This window comes from Oryctolagus cuniculus, chromosome 6 (genome assembly GCF_964237555.1).
Source record: "Oryctolagus cuniculus chromosome 6, mOryCun1.1, whole genome shotgun sequence".
Taxonomy (NCBI): domain Eukaryota; kingdom Metazoa; phylum Chordata; class Mammalia; order Lagomorpha; family Leporidae; genus Oryctolagus; species Oryctolagus cuniculus.
In genome coordinates this window covers 34852-55179 of record NC_091437.1, presented here as the reverse complement: position 1 = coordinate 55179, position 20328 = coordinate 34852, and the positions used below count along the sequence as shown (strand labels likewise).

General features: G+C 48.2%; 1 protein-coding gene across 5 annotated transcripts in view; it reads right to left on the bottom strand.

The window, feature by feature from the left end:
• SNAP47 (synaptosome associated protein 47) overlaps positions 1–20328 on the bottom strand; it is an 86377-nt gene that overhangs the window by 52021 nt on the left and 14028 nt on the right. For all 5 annotated transcript variants that reach the window (XR_011389621.1, XR_011389620.1, XM_008252777.4 and 2 more), the window contains exons 3-4: positions 11125–11615; positions 4173–4297 (exon numbers count right to left, since the gene is read on the bottom strand). Coding sequence is in view for 3 of the 5 variants with exons in the window: in XM_008252777.4 (XP_008250999.1) it covers positions 4173–4297; positions 11125–11615 (616 nt within the window). In the remaining 2 variants the exon portion in view is untranslated. The remainder of the gene's footprint in view (positions 1–4172; positions 4298–11124; positions 11616–20328) is intronic.

Sequence of the window (20328 nt, the reverse complement as noted above, 5' to 3'; positions counted from 1 at the left end):
GGGCAGGGGAGGGAGCAAGTGTGTCCCATGTCCCACACTGGAATATCTGGGTCTGACGCTTGCCTCCGGCTTCCAGTTCCTGCCTACTGCTGACACAGACCTGGAGACACCATGGTGATGGCTCAAGTCGTTTGGATTGTGCCTGGATTAAGTTCTTGGCCCCTGGTTTCAGCCTCAGCCCAGCCAAGCTGTAGTGGGCGTTTAAGAAATAAACAGGCAGATGAGGGCTCTGCCTGTCTGCCTCTAAGGAAAACAGAAATTTTTCAAAAGCATAAGTTGGGTAACCTTATCCAATATGCTTAGGACCAAAAGCATTTTTAGATTTTAGATTTTTAAAAAGACTTTGGAATATCTGCATTTACAAAATGAGATCTCTTGGGGGTGGGACCCAAGAGTCCATTTGTGTTTCATATACACCTTGATACACAGAGCCAGAAGGTAGTTTAATACATTTTTTTCACGTACCTGCATCTTGTCTGCAACACATCACTTCCGGTTGTTCATAAAATTTCAGATCTCACAAGGGGCTCCTTTCACTGCCATGGCTGCCAGACCCTGAGAAGTTCACAGGAGCCAGTCCCTACACTCCATGCCCACTGAGCAGACCTGTACCTGGATTCCATCTGGTCCATTCCTGGGAGATGGAAGCAGAATGAGGGAATCCCAGTCGCAGGACAGGGCAGAGAAATGGAGATCGTGAGGGAACTTGACACTGACCCGAAACGCCCTGTTTCGGGAACAGCCAAACACCACTTTTTGTTTTATCCTTTCCAAACCCTGCATCCACCACGTGGCGTCCACAGATTCCATAAACTGAGGGCAGTAGCAGTTCTGAGGCGGGAACAGACATCGAGGCGGGTCAAGCGGCTCTGCCAAGCCCAGGCCAGTCAGCTCTCCCCATGACCTCCAGGCCCTCCCTCTGCCTCCCCAAGCATGTGGCCAACACTGACCACTGACCACAGCGGTTTGGGGGTTGGGTACCACAACCCACGTCCATCCCTGTGCAGTCCTCAGCTCCCCCAACTACAACATAAATCACCAAGACACAGCCCGACGCAACGGCTTTAATAGCATTTGCAACAAAAACCACAGCTGGATGGAGGAGGGTTTCTTGCATTTTTGTTTTCCCCAGAAATTTAACTCGTTCCTACTTAGGCTTGGGCTTCAACTGTACAGCAACGAATTCTTCTCTAAATAGGAAACATGTGTTCTACCTCAAAAAGACAATCTTGTGTGAAACTAGGTCATTCCATCGATGAGTCCACAGCCCTTCCCCCATACCCTAGCAGCACCTCCTGAGCACTGCCCACCCCCCAAACCTGTCACTCTGAACCGCGGACCCCTTCCTTCTGCCCTGACCATGGCCCTAATACCATGGTCCTGGTGCACAGTACCCACTGTTTCCAGCATCCAACGGGTCACTGAATACTTGAAGCTCATGTCTTTGCTGTCCCAGGGAAGACGGCAACCCCCAGGATGACCAGAGAGCCTGATTCTACCCTCAGCTCTGGGCTTGTTCAACCTGATGTCTCCCAATCCGTCCCCAGCTTTGAGACAAAGTGCACACGGCGTCAGAATGGCTGGTAGACACTGGATGTGTGGAAAACAGAAGGACCTCTCAAACGACATGGTCAACTTTGCAATTAACAGGAAAAGTTCCTACTCTTTACCCCAGAGCTCAGCTCCTATTTTAACTTCAACGTAACTGTGGAACACAGAGAGTGTCTCAGCCCCAAACACCTGTGTAAGGATGGACATGGGGACACCCCCAGATGCCATTAGGGTACAGCCTGCATGCTCCTATAGGCTCTCAGAAGAATGCGGGGCGGGGGGAACTCTGGGTATGTCTGCCTTGATAGCACTAGGGGTTTTCTAAACACTGAACACACGAGATGTACTGAACCCCAGCAAATTCTATTGATTGTGGCCAGCATCCTGCAGAATGTGCTGGTCACTGCTAGAAAGCTGGCTTGTACATGACACTAAAAGGACTAAGGCTAAGTCTCCACCTGCAATGCCCGCATTCCATATGGGTACTGGTTTGAGTTCCAGCTGTTCCACTTTCTATCCAGCTCCCTGCTCATGCACCGGAAGAACAGTGGAGGTGGCTCAAGTGTATAGACCCCTGCACCCATGTAGGAGACCTGGAAGAGGCTCCTGGCTCCTGGCTTCAGCATGACACAGCCCTGGCCACTGCAGCCATTTGGGGAGTCAACCAGCGAATGGAAGACCTCTCTCTCTTTGTAACTCTGCCCTTCAAATAAATACATCTTTAAAAAAAAAAAAAAGAGGGGGTAGCACTGTGGTGTAGCAGGTAAAGCTGCCATCTGCAGTGCCAGCATCCCATATAGGCAACTGGTTCAAGACCCGGCTGCTCTACTTCCGATCCAGCTTTCTGCTATGGCCTGGGAAAGTAGTGGAAGATGGTCCAAGTGCTTGGATCCCTGCACTCATGTGGGAGACCCGGAGGAAACTCTGGGCTCCTGGCTTCAGTCTGACCCAGCTCTGGCCATTGCAATCATTTAGGGAGTGAACTAGCAGATGAAAGATTCTCTCTGTGTGTGTCTCCTCTCCCCACCACCCTCTGTAACTGTGCCTTTGAAATAAATAAAATAAATCTTAAAAAAAAAAAAAAAAGACTAAGAGAGAGATCCAGAGGAAAAAGTGACAAAAGTGGCACACTTAAAATACTCCATGGCAAAGATGAACACTTTTTTTTTCCCAAAAAGGAAAGCCCTGAGTTCAAAGGCGTTTATGCCTCTTTGGACACAAGAAAGAAGAGCAGATCTTAAAAAGCAGGATCCACAGATGGGCAAACAGATGATCTTACCCATCCCTGAGGGACAGACAGTGCCACCCATGAGACTCCAGATCTGGGGCTGCTCACAGACGCGGTCTCCAAAGAGCAAATAACTCTGCTCTTTCAACAAATCAATTCCAAGGGACAAAGAAAAGTGAGGGAAGCTGTGTGTTATAAGGCACTTTCCTGGGGCTGGCATGGGCGACAGGCCCTGGTGGAGCAGACAGACCAGCGTGTGCTGTAATAGGAGCGCTGGCTTGGAGATTCAAGATACACAAGAGTCCTCATCCTTGAAAGATAGACACTGAAATATCTACAGATGAAATGATAGAATGACTAGGTATTGCTTCAAAAACTTTTTAATTTTTATTTTATTTTATTATTATTATTATTTTTTGACAGGCAGAGTGGACAGTGAGAGAGAGAGAGACAGAAAGAAAGGTCTTCCTTTGCCGTTGGTTCACCCTCCAATGGCCGCCGCGGCCGGCGCACCATGCTGATCCGATGGCAGGAGCCAGGTACTTATCCTGGTCTCCCATGGGGTGCAAGGCCCAAGTACTTGGGCCATCCTCCACTGCACTCCCTGGCCACAGCAGAGAGCTGGCCTGGAAGAGGGGCAACCGGGACAGAATCCGGTGCCCCGACCGGGACTAGAACCCGGTGTGCCAGCGCCGCAAGGCAGAGGATTAGCCTAGTGAGCCGTGGCGCCGGCCTCAAAAACTATTTTAAAAAGAAAATAAAAACCCATTATAGTATCCAGCAATAACAGAAGAAGACAGATAGAAAGCATTTACAATAAACATTCAAATTTCAACTTCCTAGGCAAAAATGGTAAGCTTCCTTCAGAACCCAGTGATGAGCAGCTGGGAGATCTGAGTGACCCAGTGCACCCTGGAATGTACAGTGCATGCACAGCACATGTACACATATAACACACAGCGCACACATGTACCCATGTACAGTACACACCCAGGATGCACATACATAGCATATGTGCTATGTATACACCAAGCACAAATGCACAACACACATGAACACAGAGTCTGTACATGTCACATGCTGTATACAAACAGGACACGTGTATGTACCGAACATGGAACACATTACATGTGCATACACACATATAGTACACACATGCACAAACACAACGGGCAGCAGTAGCTACCAGGTAACTGCGTGTGCCTGTAAGTGCGTCTCCACATGCCACGCGGTCCAGACTCAGAATGCATACTATTCCTCCCACCCTTCCTGTGGCTCAGGGGGCATGGCAAACAGGTGGACATGAAAAGAGGCCAGTGCAAGTGAACAGAGATGAGTCACGGCAGGGGAGGACGAGAACCTGCTGCAGTGCTGGCGCAGCAGAACACAGTACCTCACTCAGCTCCTCAGCTTCCTCCTCAGAAAGGAACGGCGCACTCCTCTGCAGCTCCAGCGGCGTACCTTCCTGGCCCCCCGCAGCTGGCTCATGGCGCCCAGCACGGCCCAGCAGCCCAGCAGCTGCAACGAGAAGCTGAGGTCAGCAGTCACATCTTTTGGAAGGTACGAACCACACACAAGCATTCGGGGCCTTACCCAGGGCGCTATCAAAGACTGCCTCAGCTCTGTGCCCAGGCAGGCTGTTTCCTTATGCTTGTTGCAGATCCTCCCATTCCTGAGCCTCTGCTGAGCTAAATGGGTGGAGGGTGCCCACCATCCAACCTCACCCCTGGGTCCCTCTCTCACCCTTCAGTGACTGGAACTGGCCAGACTGTGAACATCCAGGGCTAATTCTGTAATTACCTCTTAGATGAAAGACCCTCTATTCAAGATTGGTCATTTTTATTCACTAATGTAGAGAAAGCACTGCAGATTCAGAGTATGACATCAAGACTCACTGAAACCTGGTGAGATGTTAAAAACATAAAAACACAGTGCCAGGAGACCGTGGCAGTACCTGAGCTAAGCCAGAGTGCTGTAGCTCCAGAGGGCACAGAGATAGTAAACGTCTGAGCTGAGCAGAGCCATGCACACGCGTCGGCTGGGGTAGGCTGAGTCAGAGCCTCACTGTGGCCAGGTGTTTGGGGGTCACGGGGCACTGCCCCTGAACACCTGCAGGAGGGGTGATCTCACCCGAGACAGGGAGCGGATGGCCATAAAGGTCTGTGTGGCTGCCACCTGCAGAGGGCCACCTGTCTTTTATTTACAGAGTAGTTCCAACTGCACCCCTGGCATAGCCTGTTTTTAATTCTTCCCCATATGCAGGCCACCTCAGACCCGTAGCAGCAGCCAAGTCCAGAAGGCAGGAAGTGTTGGGCTGACAACGCAGCGTTGGTCCAGTCCCAGCCCCAGCTCCTCCAGTAGCACTCTCCTTAGCACCATGAGAGGCAGGCAGGTGATGCCACACATGCTCATAGCTGAAGAGAACACAGCAGCCCGAGGGCTGCTCAGACAGAACAGGGAAGGGAGGCACAGGTGTGTATGGGAACTCTTGCTAGGCCTAAAGATAGCAGTCCCCCAAAGCCTTTAAGATGGGCACCCCTTCCTCTAAAGGAAAGACACAGCTGCTGCCAGCACACACACAAACATCCCCTCCAGCCCTGCAATCTCTTAGGACCATCGTCACCAGTGCCCTTCCCTGAGGGTGCCTGGCTGAGCAGAGGACTATTCTCATTGGGCTGGGACGGGGACAGGGACCAGAGCCACAGCAGAACCTACCCTCTGGAAGGAGGGCTCCTTGGCTCTGCACCCACCCTGGCAAGCACATTCTCCACAAAGTGCCATGACCTCTGTACACCCTGGTGTCTGACCTGAATCACACAAAACACCACCCTTGCTGCTTTTTAGTCCATTCTGTGTGTGCTATAGATACCTCCTCAGAAGTGCCATGAGGGCGCGCAGACTGTCGCCTGTGAGAACTTCCCCAGGTGTGTGACTGGGTGCTGCTGGGTCCCGCAGGATGCCATTTCCCTTCCTGAAAAGCACTTTTCTGCCCTGGTTGGCAGCAGGATACAAGATGGAATGGGAAGCACAAAGAAAGCCTCGCACTAGTTGTCACCAGTCCAAAGGACAGGGTGATGATGGGCTGGGACTAAGGTATGATCGCCACTCCTGTAACAGTAAGAGGGTTCTTTAAGGCTGCAGGGTAAGGCCAGAGCACCTCCCCCAGCTGGCACTCCCAATGAACGCCTGGTGCGAGGGTCTCTGGGCAGCAGCAGTCTCAAAGCCTGGCTTTCCACGGGCCATGTGCCTTCTTAGGGTCCTTCTCTCCACCTTCCGACTGCGAACTCACACATCCTGCAGGCTGACTTGCTGGCTCTGGCCTGGGGTGGCTTCTGTCAGCGTCTCCTCGAGTGGAGATCCCACAGCCACAACACAGGCTTCTGGGAGCAAAGCCACGGTGCTGCCCTAACTGTGACTTGGTTTTCATTTGGGCACCTGAAGCTGTACTGTAGAGGGAAACACACTTTTTGAATTTCAACACATGGGATTTGCTTAAACAGTCAGAAAGCTGAAACAGACTTTTTCTTTCTGGATGTTACTAATTACCAGCAAATGCATCAAGGCAGGAATGTTTTCCCCAAGCCACAGGATCAGCTGGGATATGTCTAAGCCACAGGTTCTGCCACCTCCAGGATGGAGTTGCTGACTCAGTCCTCGAGGTTCAAAACATCCTCCGAGGAGAATCGATGTGGTTCTGCACAGGATGCATCTTGTCTCCGCAGTGATTAATAATCGCCAGTAAATAAGAGCAGCACAAATGGCTCATGCTGTGAAGGAATGAGACCCAACTGCACTCTCCAGGAATGAGGAGGCAGCAGGGAGGACCCTGAGCAAGGTCACACAGGCAGAGGGGACGCTGGGTGCCAGCCCCCAGCGAGGGCCTCCTCGGTGCACACAGAGCACTCCCTGAGCCGCCCGCCGGCTCACAGGAAAGGCTGCCAGCCCTGGCCTGGGCAACAGACCAGATCTCCTCTCTGGGCCCTGGGCCCAGGGGAAGTGCCTCTTCCACCCCAGGCACCCTGGGCTTTGTGGGACCTGAGAGGCTAACACACAAGCTAACACCCAACTGTTCAGTCGTTCCTGAGGAAAGACTAGCACAAGGATGGGGAAAGTGCAGATGCGGCAGCCTGCAACCATCCCTTCAAAATGCCTTACACACTTCCGTGCTGGGAAAACACATGACACAGGGCTGGGCACAGAAGTCTTTGGGAGGCTCGGGGAAGGGAAGGCTGGGTGATTTCTAACCATACTCTGCAGCCTCTGTCGGCAACAGGAACATGTGGGGCAGCGGCCACTTGCCCCCCAGTGATCGCTCCACCAGGGCTTCTCAGTGATTCCACTTAGGTCAGAACTCCTCTGCCTCAGGAGATGCCTACAGCAAGTGGCCCTGTGCAGAAAGCCTCAACTACCCCAGACACTGAGTATCTGTGTGTGTACCCTCTGCTCCCTGGCCCATCTCGGTGTGGTAGATGCATGGGGAAAATGCAGAAGTGCACTGTGCTTATCAGGAGCAGTCAGAGCAGGCACATGTGCCAGGGGTGAGTACAGTGTTTGGCGTCTCCACCAGGCTCTAGAAGGGGAGTGGCACAGCAAAGAGGGAACCAAAGAGGGAACCAGCACACAAGCACCCAGTGGAAGGCCTGTGCACAGGACAGGCTGGGGAGAGAAGGCGGCTCACCCATGGCCTGCCTCTGAACACCATCCAGACCAGCTGTGGGAATGCATGGTCCAGTCTCCCACAGGCTGTCCAAGGTAGGACAAGCAGAGTCTGAGGAATCATCAGAGCCCAGGGAACCACGCAGGCCCTGGGGACAGAAGAAAGAGATCAGATGGAGCAGGGGCCTCGAAGAAAACAGGACTCTAGTGGACAGCGTGCATGGTGCAGACTCCTGACCAAAACAACATGTCCAACTCACATCCTACATCAGCAACAAGGTAAACTGTGTATGGGAGATGGGGGAGAGAGGGACACAGGAACTGTGCATACGCCAAGCAGTCCTAATCAAAAAAAAAAACCAAAATTCTAAATGTTCCAAAATCTGAAAGTTTCTGAGATACGATGATACAATTAGAAAATTCCACACTGTGAATCTGTGTTTCATGCAGAAAGTTATTTAAAATCTTGTATAAAAATCCTTCAGACTGTGTGTGTAAAGGATGAAGCACAAATATATGAAGCATAAATGAATTTCGTGTCTGGACTTGAATCCCATCCCCAAAAACTCTCATTTGGTATACGCAAATGTTCCAAAATCCAAAAAAAACCAATCCTGAAATCTGAAATACTTCTGGCCCTGAGCATTCTGGAGAAGGGATACTCAACCTGTGCTACCTTTACGCCTCTTCTTGCAAATCTGTAATTATTTTCAAGTAAACAGGTTATTTTAAAGATGCTTTGCAAAAACCAGAAATACACAACTACTCTTCCCAGAGGGGAAGCTGCCCCAGGTTTTCTGACCCTGAGCCCTGGTCCAGTCTGGGACGGCACCTCCGTCTGCCGGCACTGAGCATTACTGAAGTCTCAGCTTCAGCCTCTGGAGTATGAAAGCAACAGGCATGGGCCCAGCCACACTGCAAGACTGCCCCCCTGTGGCCACGCACATACTCTACGCTCCTCCTGGATAGGCTGCACCAGCGACCTCTAAGGTATGGTCGCCATCTCTAGTGCCTCTGCGGTTTCCAACTCAAAGCTGTAAAAACACCCGCTGACAGCGTGGCATCCTGCCATCCAATATATTAACGGCAACAAGAAGGCGATGTGGGCAGCATGTCCACCAACACGAGTAATTTCCCCAAAGCTCCGGTGTCACCACCTGGCTTCCTGGACTGCACCTCTGCAGAGCCACCAGCCCCAAGGCACACTCATCCTGTCTCCGCACCTGACAATCCAGGAGTCCCACAGGGAAGTGAAAGTTAACACCTAGATTAAACCCCTGTGTCTTCCAGCACCACACCAACCTTGATGCATCCAAACACATACAGTGGAGCCCAGTGATGGTCCCTCCGCCGAGCTAGAGTCTAGCGACTCAAGTCCTTCTCTGGGTGCTGCTGTGAGGCTCGCTATGACAATGTCTAAGAGGACAAAGGTTATCACAGTCAGGGGGCCAGAAGGCACTGGGGTGGCCCTCCATTAGCTGGACGGCCCAAGCAACCAGAAGAAGGGCCTTGCAGTACAACATAGCTTTCTCCATGTAGCCATACAGAGTGAGGCATGAGAACTGGGAACTGCCAGCCAAGATCATGCCACACATATGTGCCCTGAAACTGCTTCTTACAATACACTATTTCCTGCTCTGCCAAGGGCTGAGACCACAAAAATGCAGTATCCTTCCCCAGAACATCACAGCCCCTCCCTGGAGTCACCCAGGCCTGTGCCACCTCTAGTTCTCCTCACTCCACAGGACAGTCACACACACCCCCCCCCCCCACGCCCCAGCATGTCACACATTTCCCTGGAGTTACCCAGGCCTGTGCCACCTCTAGTTCTCCTCACTCCACAGGACAGTCACACACACACACCCCACACGCCCCAGCATGTCATACATTTCCCTGGGGTCACCCAGGCCTGTGCCACCTCTAGTTCTCCTCACTCCACAGGACAGTCACCCCCCCCCCCCCCCCCCCCAGGATGTCAAACTCCCTCCCTGGAGTCACCAGGCCTGTGCCACCTCTAGCTCTCCTCACTCCACCAGGGCAAACCTACTCTTGCTGGTCCCTGCAGACTCGTCTCACAAAGGACACTGGGACCAGTACACATCACTCCATGACAGTAGGTATGGTTTCCTTTGACCCTGTCATTTTCAACGTGGGATGCTACATTACATGTCAGTGTCTCATCCTTTACCTTTGTGTCCAGGTCTCTGTAGTCCCCTTCCCTGATGTACACCTTTACCTGGGAGATTCTTCTGAGATCCACCCATGAGCTCCACCCTCAAGGGCTGAGAGCAGTTGTGTCATGGCATATTCCACAAGTCTGGCCCCACTGGGTCAGCCAGGGAACGGCATGACTGGCACTATCCTGTGCCTTCCCCGCAGTCCTTGTACTTGTCCTGTTCCAGGAGGAACCCAGCAGCGTTGGGCATTTTCACAGGACTCAGGGCCCTGGCTCCAGGCCAGAGTGGTCAGGACTAAACACTGCCAGCCCTTCTGGGCCCCTTCTGAACCTGCCCTGATTGAAGAGGCTGAGCAGAAACATAGAAATGCCAAGAAAATACATTTTCAAATCAGTATTTCCAACATTTTGGTAGTTACGGGACCAGATCTATTATCAGGTATATATTTTTAATGGAACTTGAAGACATCTAGAAAAGAATCAAAACATTTATGTGTCAGGGAAAGAGGTTATTGGAACTGAAATCAGTCACTTAAGAGGAAATAAAGAAACCAGAGTAGTAATAAATATCTCTCAATAGAGATGTGGCAATCAAAGTTATAAGGAAAGAACATTACTTGTTTATATGCTATAAAAAAGTTAGTGGAAAATGGCAGTAGAAAATGGAAAGTCTATTTTGGGACAAATTTTGAAGTGTATGCATAACTCTTCATGATATGCATTTTCCTATGAACTTTTTAAAGACCATTCATATGTATGGATTTCAAAGGTTTTCTTCTGCACCAAAATAAACTTAGTTTTCATTCTATTTTCCACAAACTTTTGGAACTACCCTCACATAGTCAATCTCCATTTCTGCAGCTCCTTCAAAGCACAGATGGAAAATTTTCAGAAAAGAAATTTCATCCGTACTAAACATGTAAGGCTTTTCCTCCTTGTCATTAGTCCTTAACCAATATAGGATAACTACTTTCAGAAGCAGGCACGTTGCACTGGGTGTTATGAGTAACTCAGGGATGAGCTCATACATGCAGGAGGATATGCACAGGCTATGTACAAACAACACGGTTCTTATTAGGAACTGAACACCTGTGGGTCTTGCCACTCACAGGGGTCCTGGAGCCAGTCTCCTGCAGATACTAAGGAATTAGCTACAGTGCTAATATTATGAAATAAGGTATTTTATGAACTTAGCATTTCTTTCCTTGTCTTTTTTAGAAACATTTATTTTTTGTCAACCGCACTACCATATCTGCTTCAGAGACTGTGACAGCAGCTGAACACCACTCAGTGGTTTGAACTTGGGATTTTTAAATTAAATTAAATTTTTTTTGACAGGCAGAGTTAGACAGTGAGAGAGAGAGACAGAGGGAAAGGTCTCCCTTTCCTGTTGGTTCATCCCCCAATGGCCGCTATGGCTGGTGTGCTGCGGCCAGTGCACTGCACCGATCCGAAGCCAGAAGCCAGGTTCCTCCAGAAGTTGGGGCACACACTTGCCTTGCTAGTCACCCACCTGTGTGCCACACAGAGCAGCTCTTCTCTGTGGGGAAAGACACTCCTGTGCTTCTGAGCTCTGAGGTGTCTTCCAACAACTCAATCTTCTTGCTGAACTGCACTTCTAGAATGGGGATGGCTTTTGGCATTTTGGCAGATATCACACGATAAGCCACATCTGGCTTCCCAATGAACCGCTGCCGTATGCTGATTTCATAAGGTGAGTGAACCTTAATGTCATCTATGTCTTCTCTTGCAAATCGGTGCAGGAGCAAAGAATTGGAGTCATGGATTTCCAATCCAGAAATTAGGATGGTGAGCCTTCCTGGCTTAGCTTGAGACCCTGTTGTTTCAGAAATAATAGCGGGAATTGTAATCAGAAGCCCTTCTTTTCCAAAAGGTTCAAAACTGGCCACTGAGGCATCTTCCCTGGGCTTTGATTCTGATGGCATCTTCCAAAGCTTGGGGCTAAAGGGCCACCAGGAAGGAGATTCCAGTTCTGTCAGCAATCTATAGAAGCAAACAAAACATAGAAAAACATATTAATCAACTTTTAAAGAGTAATATTTGTGAGAGGGAAGGCTGCCTCAGCTTCTGTAAAGTGTGTTACCATTTAAACTTTCATTCCCATAAGCACCCACAAAGCAGGAAGGGCCGGACTACCATCTCCATGTTTTCCAAGAACTGGAGCTGAGAAATGAGGGCCCATGTGTGGTTGTTAGTAGTGAGGAGAGCAGAGGATCACATCTTCCAACCAGAGTATCACTCTTTCCATGCTGTACTGACTTCATGTAGGTAATTTTGATGGAAAAATCACTCCTGGTCTCAATCTCTAGAATGTTCTACGTATGTGCTGTCCAATGCAGTAGGAGGCACATCTGGCTACTGAGCACTTACAATACAGTTAATGCAACTGAGGAACTGAATGTTTAGCTCTGTTCAATTTTAATGTGTGTGATCAAATCACAGTGGCTTTATAAGGGTGATGAGTGTGTTGCCTACCTCTCTGCTTCTTGGCTTGCCATGTGATCCTCCCTCCAAACATGTTCCACCACTCACCATGCTCAGCACACACCACACTCACAGGGATATGTGATTCTAGATTGTGAACATCCAAATAAATCTTCTTCCTTTTTTTTTTTTTTTTAAAGATTTTAGAGGTAGAGTTACAGACAGCGAGAGGGAGACAAGAGAGGTCTTCCTTCCATTGGTTCACTCCCCAGATGGCTGAAATGGCTGGACTTGCACCAATCTGAAGCCAGAAGCCAGGTGCTTCTTCCCAGTCTCCCATGCGGGTGCAAGGGCCCAAGCACTTGGACCACCTTCTACTGATTTCCCAGGATACAGCAGAGAGCTGGATTGGAAAAGGGGCAGCCAGGTCCAGAATCAGCGCCCACATGGGATGCCGGTGCCACAAGGCAGAAAGGATTAGCCCACTATGCCATGTTGCCAGCCCCAAAGCTTCCCTCAGGTATTTCAGCTGCAGGGACAAAGCTGACTAATACAGGGTAAAACACTTCAGTTACTCAAGATGAAACATCACTATGGTTAACAATGCTGTATTGTCCACTTGAAAGGTGTTCATAGGCTAGAGCTCAGGTGTTCTCAATGCACACACACAAGACAAAGAAAAGAAAATGATACTACATGAGGTGATGGATGTGTTAATAAGTATGATTTTGTGGATTCCAAGATGGCAGATTAGGGAACAACAAACTGCACTAGGCTAGGGATAAATGGTTAAAAAACAAACAAACAAACAAGAATAAGTGTAGGAAGTGCACTCTCAGGGCAGAGTTAGAGAGAACAACCACAATGGAAATTCTATGGAAGGAAGAGGAACACCATGGACCTGGACCTGTGTGGAAGGTGCGGACGTGCACCATGAACATGGACACAGCACACGACTGCAGCAGCTGACAGCCAGAGAGGGTGCCAGCTTGGAGACGGAGGTGAGATCAGACTGCAGCAACCCGTGGCCATATAGCCAGATGGAGAGTGTGGTGAGGGCGGCCTGGAGCCCTAGAGGCTAGCGGTTACCCACAGACGGATACAGTGTAAGTGTTAGGTAGGAAGTCAGTTATGAGCTTATGTGTGTGTGACATAAAGGCCTAAAGAGAAGACATCTATGTCCAGCATGTGCTGCATCTCAAAGTCATCCTGATGGTGTTTCAGGGGCAGCCTGGTATTCACATCCTGCCCTGCCCTGACCCCTTCTACCTGATATCTCTCAGGTGCAGCCCAGTATCTGAATCTCAAATACCCTGCTCCCTTCCTCGGTCTGAAAACATTTGCATCCATAAAGTCCTTTGTTTCAGACCTTCAAGAGAAAATTCAGATAGAAGTTCTTCTATTTACATCCAAAAAGCCCTTTGTTCCAAGGGGAACAGAGGTGGGGAAGCAAGACCCATCTCCTTAACCCCCCACCCCTACCCCGCCACCCCGCCTCAACTGGACTGTGCACTCAGCCCTCTACCTCTCTGCTGAGCCGCCCACCTGGCCTGGTCAGGTGTAATCTCTCTACTCAACCATGTAACCTCGCTCCTACCCACCCCCCCCCAGTCTCTCAGGTCCTGTCTGGAGAGGTGTCCCTTCCCTAATAAACCTTGCTATTTTACCTTCCACTGCTCTCTGTCTCACGCCTGAATTCTTTCTTGCGCGAAGACAAGAACCCTGCAATTTCTCCGGTAACAGAAGTAAAATGTGCACGTTTCTCTCACCCCATCCTCCCCACAATGGCACCTGGCGCCCAGCTGAGAGCGAGCAGGAGCCATTTTGGGCAAAAGCGGCAGTTGCAGAAGCACTTTTTGTGCATGCTCAGCAACTGGCTGAGACAGGACACCATCTTCTCAGCAATACTGGCAGAAGTGGCAGGTAGAGGGCAACATTCAGCCAGTGGCTCTTGTGTATGCGTGTGATCCAGAGACTCTAACAGAGGGAAAAATCCACAGTACCCACTGACTTTGAGCATGGCTGGAAGAACTGACAGGAGGCTGGGCACCCAGGTAAGACTGTGAGGTACCCCAGCCTCCCAACATACCACAGGCTTCAGGGCTCAAGCCACCTAGGCAGAGTACCCACACATAGCTAGACTGGGGATCATCTGCCTCTCTGTGGACCAGACAGGCTGGTGGGGCGAAGTGGATACTCTGAACCCAGTGGCTGTGGGAAACTTGTGTGCTGAGACTGTGGGGACTCTGTGGTAGCATGAGAGGGTACAGGGTGTAGCTAGGTCTCTGGGCAATCAAAGTGGCAGCTCCACACTCTCAGAGCTCGTTGGTTGCCTGGGATGGGTCACTGCAGTGGGATCTTGTGCTCAGAGTGAAGACTGTGTGGATCATTTGTGCAATTCACATGGTAGTATGGATGAGTGTTGCCCCACTGGGAGCTAACACATGGGCACTGACCACCTTAGATGAGAGGAGGTGAGGGTGTGACCACACCAACACAGGTGACCATTCCCCCTCTTCTGTTTTCAGGAAGAAATCTACCACATCCATCTTAGGTGTCACCCTGGAGCACTGACCAGAGTTCCCTGGCCGCACCCAGCACACACCCTGGGTATTCAATGAAAGTGCAGACATTCCAGACATTCCACTAAGACACAGAGGCATAGTTCAAAGACAAAAGCCATCCGAGAAAAAAAACAACAAATATCTGGACAAACGCATAAATTCAAGAAACAAAAATAAGGAAGACAACATGATTCCCCCAAAAGAACAACAGCATTTCAATATTAGAATGTGAAGATGAAGACATTGATGAAATGCCAAAATGGAATTCAAAAGATTGACGATTACTCAAAAGCAACCAAGACTCCACTGATAGGCTATTGGAACTCATAAAAGAATTTGGTAAAGTGGCAGAATATAAAAATTAACACACAAAAATCAATATACACAGACAATGCAAAGGCTAAGAAAGAACTTTTAAGATCAATCCCATTCATAATAGCTACAAAAAAATTTAATACCTTGGAATAAATTTAACCAAGGATGTCAAAGATCTCTGTAATGAAAATTATAAAACATTAAAGAAATAGAAGAAGATAAAAATTGGAAAAATCTTCCATGTTCATGGATTGGGAGAGTCAATATCATCAAAATGTACATACTACCAAAAGCAATTTACAGATTCAATGTGATCTCCATCAAACTACCACTGACATTCTTCTCTGATCTAGAAAAAAATGATGCTGAAATTCATATGGAAACACAAGAGACCCTGAATAGCTAAAGCAAAAACGCAAAAAAGACTTATTTACTTATTTTAGAGGTAGAGTTACAGACAGAGGGAAAGACAGAAAGAAAGGTCTTCTAGCTGCTGGTTTGCTCCCCAAATGGCCACAATGGCTGGAGCTGGGCTGATCTAAAGCCAGGAGTCAGAAGTTTCCTCTGGGTATCCCATGCAGGTGGGGCCGTCTTCCACTGCTTTCCCAGGCCATAGCAAGAGCTGGATTGGAAGAGGAGCAGCTGGGATATGAACCAGTGCCCATATGGGATGCCAGCACCACACACATAGATTTAGCCCACTCTGCCCCAGTGCCGGTCCCATAAAACAATTTTATACAACAAAACAAACCAGGAAGCATCACAATACCAGATTTCAAGACATAATACAGGGCAGTTATAATCAAAGCAGCCTGGTACTGGCACAAAAACAGATCTGTATATCAATGGAACAGAACAAAAACTCCATAAATCAATCCACACATCTATACCCAATTTATTATTATTTTTTTAATTTGATAGGTAAAGTTATAGACAGTGAGAGAGAGACACAGAGAAAGGTCTTCCTTCCATTGGTTCACTCCCCAAATGGCTGCTATGGCAGGCTCTACGCCAATCCGAAGCCAGGAGCCAGGCTCCTCCTCCTGGTCTCCCATGCTGGTGCAGGGGCCTAAGCACCTGGGCCATCCTCCACTGCCCTCCCCGGGCCACAGCAGAGAGCTGGACTGGAAGAGAAGCAACTGGGACTAGAACCTGGCGCCCATATGGGATGCCGACGCCGAAGGCGGAGGATTAACCAAGTAAGCCACGGCACTGGTCCCTACCCAATTTATTTTTGACACAGGAGCTAAAATCAATCCCTGGAGCAAGCACAGTCTCCTCAACAAATGGTGCTGGGAAAACTGGATCTCTGCGGGCAGAAGTATGAAACTAGACTCTTAGCTTACACCTTACACAAAAATCAACTCAAAGTGGATCAAAGACAAAAATCTACAACCTGATATCATCAAATTACTAGAGAACATTGGGGGAAACTCTGCAAGACATTGGTATAAGGAAAGACTTCTTGGAAAAGACCCCAGAAGCACAGGCAATCAAAATCAAAACTGACAAATGGCATTACATCAAGCTGAGAAACTTCTTCACTTAAAAGAAACACTCAGCAAAATGAAGAAACAACCAACAGAATGAGAAAAAAAAATTTGCAAACCACACAACTGATGAAGGGTTAATATCCAGTATCTATAAAGAGCTGAAGAAACTCATCAACAACAAAATAAACCATCCGGTTAAGAAATAGGCAAAGGACTTGATCAGGCATTTTTTTTTTTTTTAAGATTTATTTATTTATTTGAAAGGCAGAGTTACAGAGAGGCAGAGGCATATATATATAGAGAGAGAGAGAGAGGCAGAGGCATCGATCAATCAATCAATCGATCGATCAACAGAGAGAGGTCTTCCATCCACTGGTTCACTCCCCAAATGGCCACAACAGCCAGAGCTGTGCTGACCTGAAGCCAGGAGCCAGGAGCTTCTTCTGGGTCTCCCACATGGGTGCAGGGACCAAAGGAGTTGGCCATCTTCTGCTTTCCAAGGCCATAGCAGAGAGCTGGATCAGAAGCGTGTAGCAGCTGGGACTTGAACCAGGACCCAAATGGGATGCCAGCACTGCAGGTGACAACTTCACCCACTACGCCACAGTGCCAGCCCCAGAACAGGCATTTTTCAAGAGAGGAAATTCAAATGGCCAACATACACTTGAAAAAATGGTGAGGATCACCAGCCATCAGGGAACACAGATCAAAACCACAATGAGATTTCACCTCACTTCAGTTAGAATGGCTCTAAAACAGAAATCAAGAAAAAACAAATGGTGAGGATGTGGGGAAAAAGGCAACCTAGTCCACTGCTGGTGTATCCACTGTGGGAGACAGTATGGAGATACCGCAGAAATCTGAATATAGACCTACCATATGATCCAGCCAGCCCACTCCTGGGAATTATATGAAAGTTATCTGTACCCTCATGTTCATTGCAGCTCAATTCACAATAGCTAAGATATGGAATCAACTCAGACATCCATCAACTGTTGACTGGATAAAGAAATTATGGGTCGACTAGGGCTGGTGCTGTGTTGCAGTGGGCTAAAGCCCCGGCCTGAAGTACTGGCAACCCCTGTGGGTGCCAGTTCAAGTCCTAGCTGCTCCAATTCCCATCCAGCTCTCTGCGAGTGCCCTAGGAAAGCAGCAGAAGCAGAAAATGGCCTAAGTACTTGGGCCCCTGCACCTAAGTGGGAAACTGGGAGGAAGCTCTTGGCTCCTGCCTTCAGATTGGCCAAGCTCTGGCCATTGTGGCCATTTGGGGAGTTAACCAGCAAATGGAGGATCTCTCTATATATAACTCTACCTTTCAGATAAATAAATATTAAAAAAAAGACATTATGGTGTATGTATGTGTGTGTATATATATATATATATATATATATGCTATAGAGTACTACTCAGCCATAAAAAGAAATCCTATCTTTTGTAACAAAATGGATTCAACTGCAAACCACTGTACTTAGTGAAATAGGCCAGTCCCCAAAAAACAGATATTATATGTTTTCCCTGGTCTGTGGTAACTAGCTAATAGAGTACCTGAAATGTAATGTATAAGAGTGAACTGGACATTTTGAAATTTGATGACTGTTTACAGCCCTTATCTCTTCTGTTGAGGAGCAGTGTTTTTTCCTTCATACTATTTGTTGACTCTTCACTTAATGTAGGATTAACCTTATGATCATTAAGTAAACTGAAAATAGACCTTTGTCAAAATTTAGAGTGGGAATAGGAGAGGGAGGAGAAAGAAGGGTTGCAGCATGGGCAGGAGAGAGGGAGGGAGGGTAGAAGTATCACTATGTTCTCAAATCTGTATGTATGAAATACATGAAACTTGTATAACTTAAATAATTTTTTTTAAACTTTGATTTTGGTGATTATTTCACAATGTATGCATTTATATATATCAAAACATCAAGTTATATACCTTAAATACATACAAATTTTGTCAATTATACCTCGATAATCCTAAAATCAGATGATATCTTTGTCTTACTGTGTTGTCTTTTGTTCACTCCAGAGCCTAAAAGCCAAATTTTGTAACACCTCCTGAGAGCACTGTGTCTGCGTGCATCCACAAGTCTGTTGTGGAAGAAGGCCTAGATGTCCTTAGATCACAGACCCCAGGTCAGATGTTATGACATGGCTCTTTCAGCAGAACCACAGACCACGCAGCCCATCCATTCTGACAGTGATTTTAAGAGTATAAAGGAACAGAATGAAACACAAGCAGCCAGGCATTCAAGGGCCCTGGTGTTAAGAAGTTTCTTCTCACTACTCAAAGCATAAAGGTGCTGGTTCCGAGGAGGTGTCAAGACAGCCGAGCCTCACAACCCCTGAGGATGGTCCAGACCAGAAATAGGCTTTGCTATGGTTTGGATACTAGAATGTCCCCCAGATGTCTGTAAGAAAAGGCTCAGAGCTCAGAGGTCGTAGAACCTTTAGGAGGCTCTTGGGTTACTGTGGACACTGCCTTGGGAAGGGACCGTGGAAACTCAGATCTCTTTCCTTTCTTTCTCTGCTCTGGTTCCGGGTGTCACTTCCTGTTCTGACCTAAGCTCCCACTGTTGCCACATCTGTACCCTCATCAGAGGTCAAAACCATTAGGACCTCCTGATCTTGGACTTGGAACTTCTGAAATTATGGGCTATACAAACCTTTCCTCTTTATGAAGTTAAGTTGCCTCAGGTATTACACTGGGGCAATGCAAAGCTGACTAACACAGGCTGTTCTCTGGGAGGAAGCTGCCCAGAACTGAGCAAGTACAAGATGACCATGCAGTAGGGCAACAGTGCTGCAGGCTCTCCAGGCTTGAAGTCAGGAACCAATGAGGAGACCTTGGCAATTTAGTCAAGGGCTGGTCAGACGACGTCTGCAGCTGACCTAACAATACTAGGACTCTGTTCCTCTTCAACTCATCTTTGAAGATTTTGGGAAGAGGAACACAACATGGAGAGGAGTCCAAGACTCACAAATACCAAGGGAGTACGTTCCTAACCACATTTCCTAGCAGGAATCAAAAACAAACAATGGGACTGCCTAGGCCAATATGGCAAATGAGAAAGCATGCTTTATAAATCTCTTTCAAGTTTCTGATATCTAGCCAGATGCACAAGAAGGCGGGAACCAGCTGCAGTGGAGATGTTCATCCCCAAACTGTCTTTGCTTCACCTAGGAACTGAAACAAGATGACACTCCAAAGACAAAGAAATGCCATCTGTCCACAAGAGCCCCTGACCTGCAGCTGAGGAGAGAGAAGCTGTGCTCACCCAGGCCCAGGCCAGGTCCTCAACTGTACAGTGCCCTCCTGTTCCTTTATCTGTGGAAGCCCTTGTAGTCCAGCCCCAGGTCACAACTCACAGTGAACTGGAGAAAGAGAGAGAACCCACTGTGACTGAGGCCCCATCAGAAGGGCTCTGGAATCCCACAGCCCAAAGAGCAGAGTGCAGACTTCCCAAGTGTGATAGCTAATGCTATGTGACCACCTAGCCACAGAGCCCACACATGTCAAGCTATTCTGGAGGTTTCTGCAAAGGTGTTTTTGATGAGATTAACATTTAAATCACTGGACTTTGATAAAGCAGATGGAGTCCCATAACATGCCTGGGCCTCTGATCATTTGAAGATCTAAGCAGAACAAAGACTTGTCTCCTGGACATTGTGGCACAATGGGTTATGTAGCCACTTGGGAGGTCTGCATCCTATACTGGAGTGCCAGGAACAGAACTACGTTTAGAAAAATAAGGATAGAGGTTTAAAATAGAAAAGCTTGAGCTTGGTGTGCTAAGAAAACAAACTCAAGGACATACCTTCACAGATAAAGGCCAGAGAGTGCAGCTAAAGATGGCAGATCGAACACACAGGGTTTTCCCAAGGGCAAAGAGAAGATACAAC